The sequence below is a fragment of the Bison bison genome, unplaced genomic scaffold (assembly GCF_000754665.1).
Source record: "Bison bison bison isolate TAMUID 2011002044 unplaced genomic scaffold, Bison_UMD1.0 scf7180017864342, whole genome shotgun sequence".
Lineage (NCBI taxonomy): Eukaryota > Metazoa > Chordata > Mammalia > Artiodactyla > Bovidae > Bison > Bison bison.
In genome coordinates this window covers 379,445-387,568 of record NW_011494914.1, presented here as the reverse complement: position 1 = coordinate 387,568, position 8,124 = coordinate 379,445, and the positions used below count along the sequence as shown (strand labels likewise).

The 8,124-nt window shown below is 53.9% G+C and overlaps 1 protein-coding gene across 1 annotated transcript in view; it reads right to left on the bottom strand.

The window, feature by feature from the left end:
- Positions 1–8,124, bottom strand: part of AFAP1 (actin filament associated protein 1) — a 93,729-nt gene that overhangs the window by 9,682 nt on the left and 75,923 nt on the right. Inside the window, exons 11-12 of the mRNA XM_010854528.1 lie at positions 7,965–8,082; positions 2,064–2,178 (exon numbers count right to left, since the gene is read on the bottom strand). Of these exons, the coding sequence (XP_010852830.1) occupies positions 2,064–2,178; positions 7,965–8,082 (233 nt within the window). The remainder of the gene's footprint in view (positions 1–2,063; positions 2,179–7,964; positions 8,083–8,124) is intronic.

Here is an 8,124-nt window from a genome sequence, read left to right as displayed (position 1 = left end):
ACCAAGCCAACAACCCGAAACGGAAGGGAATCCCCGGTGGTCCAGGGCTTAAGGCTTCGCCTTCCAATGTAGGGGTGGCCCTTCAATCCCTGTTTGGGGAGCAAAGATCCCACTCGTCTCAGGATCAGAAAACCGCAACATAAAACAGAAGCAATATTGTAAGACACTCAATATAGACTTTTTAAATGGCCCACATCAAAAAGAAAAATCTTAAAAAGGCTTGAAAGAAAAGCACTGCTCTCGGGGGCGTGGATACTGCATATTCTACAAATAGAGCGCAGTCCAAACTCGGCCGGCTCGTTTTCGATCTAAGCTGCTTCCTGACAAAGCTGTGTACAGTCACCTACCGCCTCCCGCATCATTTGGGCCTCGTGAAATAAATGCCACCCGGGATGCAATGCAACAGGCTGACGTGGCAAAACCAGACTGCGATTTCTCCTTTTTCATCACTGGGTGTCACCAAAGGCAGCAAGGACTCCCTGCCGAAGACCTCGTGAGATACGGAGAGCGACTGGGAAACAGAACGGGAGCGAGTGCTGAGAGACGGAGGAGGCGGATTTCCTGAGCCCAGGCCCTGCAGCACGAGGCACTGCAGACACGCTGCTCTGTCCCCCACCTGCTCCCCCAGGTGGGCCTAAGAGACTGTAGGGACAACTGACTGTGTGAGGGAAATAAGATCTGCCCGGAAAGCGAGGTCAGAAAGGGCACTTTAAACAAGTGAGGACGAGGAGGCCCAGTGGGGGAGTGAGACCACGTCTGAGGAGAAAGGCAGAGCTGGGGAGCTGACGTGCGGGAGGCCCGAGCTTCCCCAGGGCAGGCGCCGCGAGCCCCCCACAACGACAGCGGGCCCGTGCACACCCGAGGCCAAGCACGAAGCCCCGTCTCACCTGCCGAGTGCTGAGTCTGAAATCAAGCCCCCGGCACTCAGCGTGGTCGGCAGCCAGGTGCCGAGTCACGTGGTGTTGGGGCTACTAGCTGCGGGGAGCTGTGCCGAGCCCAGCTCAGAATGTGTCAGCCCGGCTTCCCAGGTGGTCCTGTCAGACTGAGCTCTTAACTCCCACGTTCCTCCCGGGGAAACTTCCGCGACAGGCCCACACTCAGTGAGGCGCTCCAGGGCCCGCTGAGAGCCCGTGCTGAGGCCTGTCTGGAGCAGTGTCTGCCTGTGGGACCCTCGGGGACAGAGCCCCAGGCACCCACTGCCTGGTCTTCTGTCCGCAGCCCCTGCCCGACTGGCTGGATGAAGAGCGATCCAACACAGCCAGGGCTGAAGCAAATACGAACGCGCACGCCGACCGAGCTCCCGGAGGCACGCGTCTGTGGGTCACAAAGGATGCTGGGCGCAGGCGGGCTCCTCTGCTCAGTCCAGCCCCTGCCGGATCTGCAGCCTGGAAACCCGGTCCATGCACGGGTTCGGGGAGACCTTGGGGAGCCTCATCAACTCCCTGAACCTGCGTCTACACTCGAACAGTGGGGTGGACGATGCCACCGCCCCGATCTGGGGTGGGGCCAAGGGGACGACACGGCAAGGAGAGAGAGCACAGCGGGGTGGGGGGAGCAGGACGGCTTACAGACCCTGAACGGCTCTGGCGGTCTGAGGGACACGCGCTAGCCTCTGATTTCAGCCAGAGGCCCCGGCTGACCGTTTCTATGCCTCCCACACACAGAGACTGAGCTCAGACAGCTTATGAGACTCAACCCAAGTGGCTCACCCAGTAGACTGGGGACACAGACGGAGGAGTCTGACCCACTGACCAGGACCCCTCACAGCAACCCCGCCTCCCGAACCCAGAATTACCTCAGGAGCAGGTCTACAGCTGAACCAGCTCTGTCTGCTTGCGTATGCAGCAACCTAAGAGCCAGGTTAAAAGTCACGGCCATTCCGCAACCCAGCAGACAAGGAAGGATCCGGGTGTGAACGGATCTCTCTCTCCAATTGCCCACCCCGCCCCCCGCAAGACCTGGCACTCTCCACCTCCCCAGGTGGGAAGGGAGACAGCCACGCAGCCCCAGCTCTGCACGCTGCACCCAAAGCCAGAACATGGGAGATGGAAGGGTCGACTTACTCGAAGGCGTCCGCTTCACGCCAGCCGCCGAGTCAGCCTTTTTCTGCTGCCCGCTCAGAGCCTTGCCTTTGCCCATGACGCCATTGGAGGCCACGGGGGGCTTCTTACCCTTCGACTGTGGAAATAAACATGTGGGAGAGTGAAAAGCAAGCAAACACCTCTGGGGTTTTTTACAGTCAACTGTTTCAGTCTCTGACTCTTTCGAATGTAGCACAGACAGAAAAAAAGTGCAGGTGTTTGGTAGACACCGGTCTGGCTTCCCAACATTGGACGGCTGTGAACTTCCTGGAGCAGCTAAGAAGGTTCTAGCGCTGAGGTTCGGAGCAAACAGGGAACCCTAGGATGTCCTCAGATGGAGTGCTCCAAGGCTACCCATTTCTACCGGGAGGTGGCATATGCTGATCAAGACACGGGCACAGATTGTGGGTTTCTGAGGGCACTGGGCTGAGGTTACTGACAGTCTGCTTCCAAGAATAAACAGCTTTTACTGTGGAGGAATGGTCTTTGGGGAAGTAGCAGACCATGTGCACTTAAGTCTTCAGCTCCCAGGGCTTTATACTGATATCCTAACTGGATAAATAACTACCGTTTGATTCGCTTATGGGGTCTGAGGAAGGAAGCAGAAGAAGCTAAATACAGGAACAGTATGAACTGCATTTTAACTCACTACAGAATTTTGGAATAATTCAACGTATCCCTACTTTGATGGCTGCAAGCCAACCCGGGCTGCATTCTGCTCAACGGATGTGTGCGCACCTTAGCTGGGCCATGGATCCAGTTAGACGGTCAGGCTGACAGCACACGTCTGCCCAGGCTCCTCCATACGCACATTTCTTACTGCTGGGAGCCTGGGTTTGCGGGGGCCAGGGCGGGGCTTTGAATTCCCATTCCATCATTTAGGAGGTGTTGAGCACTTCATGAACGCGTTCTGAGCCTGCGTGCTCATTTGAAAACGTAAAGATACGGATGCCACCCACAGGGCTCCTAAAAAGCTTAAACGACACAGCGCCTACACCGAGAGCCCGGACGGCGGGTGTGTGTTAAGGGTAGCGGGCCCACTAAATGCCCAAATGAGGGCACGGAGCCTGAAGGTAAGTGGCTTGCAAACATGCTGCCCCCTTGAAAGTAACATGAACAAAAACGAAACACAAACAACCACATGTCAAGTGATTCCAAACTAATCAGGGGACACTGATACGATAAGATACGCTATTTTGTCCCATCATTTTTACCAAAGTGAACTCCAATACCAATAAAAAGACACGTCAATACCTTTACCTAGTAAGTGAAGCATGTGACCTGTGAGACTTTTTACCTAAGTGCTCATAAGTTAAGCGTCAGGGGCTTCCCTGGTGGCTCAGCTGCTAAAGAATCTGCCTGCAATGCGGGAGACCTGGGTTCGATCCCAGGGTTGGGAGGACCCCCTGGAGAAGGGAAAGGCTACCCACTCCAGTCTTCTGGCCTGGAGAATTCCACAGACTGTACAGTCCATGGGGTGGCAAAGAGTCGGACACAGCCGAGTGACTTTCACATCATTTTCACTCACAAAAAAACTTTCTATGTAAGTACTTATGTTTGAAGATGCACTGGACTGGGCCCTCAGACTCACTGAATCAGCATCTCCAGCTATTATTAGAAATAAAACACAAAAACCTTCCTACAGAACTTTGATAAAAAGAGCGGGTTTGGAAGAACCACTATAAACTATCACACTCTGAAATTCTAGGATCTTACTTGGCATTCATCATTTTCTCAAGATTACCCCAAAAACTGGAGGGAAAAGAAAATAATTTAAAATGTGGTCCTGTGCTTTATGTTTGTGGAGTATTCTTCCAGGCACCACTTGGATCTTAGTTTAAATGCATGCAAACACAAAATTAATATTTACACTGAAACGCCACAGTTTGCCACAAGTGTCAGGTGTGGGATGGACAGTCGCTCAATGTCAAGATTCCGGACCATTCCGTGATCATCCAAGAGCCTTATTACCTACTCCATTTTAGGGAGTATACGCCTATACTCGTGATGGGAGCCTACTGTAATCCTGGGATTAATCCTGCTCTAAGGTCTGAAAGCAGTTGCCAGTGGAGCCCACCCTTCCTCAAGTAGGAGCAACGAAAACGCAGGAAAGGAACCCGCAGCTCAGAAATCTGGAAACTCACCGCCCTATCCTCTTTAATACTTTGGCTCTAATCACCGTAACTCACAAAGTTCCCTGGGGAACTCTGAATGGAGAGAGACGAGGAGCAGGCGAAAGACAACGCAACCAGGGGCTTGCAGTTGCTGCTTAGTCGGTAAGTCGTGCCCGACTCTTTATGACCCCACGGACTGCAGCCCGCCAGGCTCCTCTGTCCGTGGGATTCTCCAGGCAAGAATACTTGGAGTGGGTTGCCATTTCCTTCTCCAAGGGGATCTTCCCGACCCAGGGATTGAAACCAGGTCTCCTGCATTGCAGGCAGATTCTTGACCTCTGAGTCCCCAGGGCAGCCCCCTGAACTAGTCGGGCTGGTACGTAACGTGGTTAAAGCTCTGCGTCTCTTGTAATCCGTCCCTGGGTGGCTGGACGCCGAGTGCATTTGCAGATCATACTCTAGTTGAGGGGAAGACTGTGCTCTACCCCTGATGGGGCTCACTGAGGGCGAGCTGGTGGATACCCTGTTGCCGCCAGGCCCTGCAGGAGAAGCGTGACTGAGAGATTCTAGGAGACGACAGAAGGGGGTGCTGTACCTGTGAGCTGAGCCCGAGAGACGCCCTCCCCACGGAAGAGGTGTTAGTGACAGACGGGGAGGAGGGCAGGCCGGAGGAGGCGGGGTGTTTGTAGTGGTTACAGGACAGCCTGTCAGGAGACGGCCTAGCAGCCTTCCTGTCAGCGGGAGGGTAGCGAGCAAAGATTTTCGGAGACGGCAAGTTATCGTACAGGACGGCGTTATCATAGAGCGCCTCTTCTCCCAGGCCTCGGCTGCGGGGCGCGGGAACGTCGTCGTCGGGGCCCCACTGGAACACACACAGCGCGTGGTTAGTTGGCGCCCCAGCCGCAGGAAGCAGAGCACAAGAGATGTTATTAGCAAGCACCCCGGAACACGCATGCATGCCCCACGCTGTTGTCAGCAACACACACACACACACACACACACACACACGACTAGGTGAACTGATTCAGAAGAGCCTTTCTACCTTTGGGGACTTAAGATATCTTTTTTCCTTAAATTGTTCCCAGGGTTATTGGCTAATGATATTTTTGTTTTGTTTTGTTTGTTAAAGTGGGGTTGGGGGGATAAAAAAACAAAACTGACATGTCTTTAAAGAACCGGGTTTTGGAAGTCCTCCTGATCCAGGAAGCAGGAACAACGTGATTTAAGGAAAAGGATGCTGAACTGGGGTCCATCCGGAGATCAGGGGCTCTGGTTCTCCTGAAAAAATGTGTTAACTTCTTGATCAGAGATGTGTTAATACATCCTTCATCACCCAAGCATTGCTGATGGGAGATGTATCAATAGTCACTTACACAACAGATTACTGGTGACAGGCGTTGGTTTCCGAAAAAAAATCCCCTGGTCAATAGTGAGTTTAAGATACCAGCAAGCACTTTATCTTATTTCACAGTAAAACTGATGCACGATGCACAGAATTCTGCCAGGAATCTTACAAAGTAGGGGAGACTAAGGCACGGAGCTCAGGAGGAGCTGTAGGAGGCAGAGCCAGAGCGAAGGGCTGAGTCCGTAACTACACGGCCCTCAGCGTCTGCACCTCAGGCCCCCCCAGGCCAGGAGAGGCTGGGCGCAGACCACCCGCGGACCCTCCCAAGCTTGCCATGCGGGCTTTGGGTGTACGCTCTGTGGGTCTCATGACTGCCAGCATCCCCAGCATCCCATACTTGGTTAGGCCTGAAGAAAGTGCAACGGCCAAAATCATAGGCTGTTACAAGAAAGAAATCCAATCACCATAGAAAACAGGATGCTTCAAACTATTAATTGATACAATGGCACTGCTTCAGTGGAGAACCTTTATACAAAGGATTAAAATAGCTACAAGCCACTTCAGAACATGGACATTAAAGTACAAATTAAAACCCAAACTCATAACCACGGCCAGATTCGTTTAAGTTTTAAAGGTCTTTATAAATTGCTTTGCATTTAAAAAAAAAAAAAAGAGAGAGAGAAAATATTAATTCATGTACTATACTTATTTTAGTCTATTTTTATATCCTGGCAGAGTTCCTTTCTGCCAGAATGCAATTACGGCCTTTTGTTATAAAAATAGAAAAGGCTTAAAATTTCACTGTAGGAATGTTTTCGTTCCGCTGCAGTCACTTCAGTGCGTCTATTTTTGTGTGCTGGGGACCCATCTATAATCTAAAAATAACAATACCTACAGATAAACATGGATGTGAGTGTTTCATAATGACAACCTAGCATATATTTGTCCCGGGTTATTAAGATGGTCTAGACGGGACCATCCTCTTCCTAAAATACCAAAGGATTAGGTCACATGGAAAACTTGGAAAACAAGCTCCACCGCACCTGCGGGTTAGAAGTGCGTGAGCGCCTGTCAGAAGCTCCTTTTCGAGATGCACGTTCACCTTGGCCTCGGGGAGACGCGAAGGGAAAGAATCACTGAAATTGAAACGCTGCTAAAACAGCAGGTATCGAGGCTCAAAAATATGAACTTTGTCAAACTGAGGAGCGAGGGCGCCTCCAAAAGAGAGGGCCTGGTCACCGCGCCCAGGAAGGGGCACGACAGTCTAAAGAGAGGCCTGATCTCCAAGGAGCCCTTAGGCAAGGGGTCAGAAGCCTGAACGCTGGACGCTCCATCACTCACTCCACCCGCCCAGCGACGCGCGTGCACAACTGCCTCCTCAGTGCAGAGTCTCGGAGCCGGCAGCTTCTCAGCTCGGGGCCAGCGGGAGCTGTGCTCGTTCCTGGGCTGCCCGAACCTGTGTGGCATTAACTGGAGTGCGGGGACAGGGGGCCCAGGCGGGCGTCTGTGGAGGTCCTGGCTTTCTCTACACCACTCTGCCCACCACGTGCCCTGGGAGAAACCCCTCTGGGGGCAAGGTTCACAAGGGGGCCTTGGGGCAGCGAGACAGAGGCAGGGCTGCGTGTTCTCAAAACATCTGGGGCTGAGGCCAAAGGCTCAGAGGAGCAGACTGTCCCACGCGGTTGGTCTACAATGGCGGGGGAGGCTCCCCCAGGACTAGCAAGCGGACCCCGAGAGCTGGGCTGCCTGGGAAAGGGCCCAGAGCCTGGCCTGGGACCTGCTCCTGTGGGGCCACCACGGGCTTTCCCTGAGCTCCTGGGTCCCGCTCTGCAGGGCGGGCGGCTACGGCCACAGCACAAGCCAGAGCTCCCCCAGTCCTGGAGACCCCAGCTGAAGGTGGAGTGGGGATGGGGGGCAAGGGGGCGAATGGCCGGGCCTGTTTTTGGGCTCTGCAACTGGGACGGGCTCTCGAAGCCTGCCCACACCCTGACGCCCATGACCTAATACAGAGCCCCTTTCATCTCAACCCGCACTTGAACATGGCCTTGCAGGCCAGGCCGGCCGGCCGGCTTATCCTCCACCGATGAGAGTCCCAGCTACTCGGAGGCCAGCTACCCTGAGGACGCAGGAAGGTGTCCGGAGCTGGCGATTTGGTCGTTACCCTGCGGCAATGTCTCCCTTCTGATGGAGATTTCTGACGGTGTTTGGCTAACGGCATTGACGCGAATAACAAACGGCTCCTGGGGCCAATGACCCTCATGTTCACACGTGGATTAAGGCAAACAGGGTGTCAAACACAAGAGAGGTGGAGTGTGGTTTTCATCCTGCCTCTCTCATTTAGGCCAAAAGGAGGGGAAGTCACAGGGACCCACGGGCGCCCCCCTTCCAGCACAGCTGACCCCCAGCTCTGCCCACCACACTCACCGAACCGCTGATGCAGGGGACGTCATCGTAGTGAAGCGCCGTCCCGCTGGGGTGCGCGTAGCCATTGGAGGTGCTCCCCACATAGGGGTTAGTGGACAGAACACGCCGGTTCATAAAGCTGAAAGAGAGGAAGCGGGTTACGACCCTGCGGTGGATGACC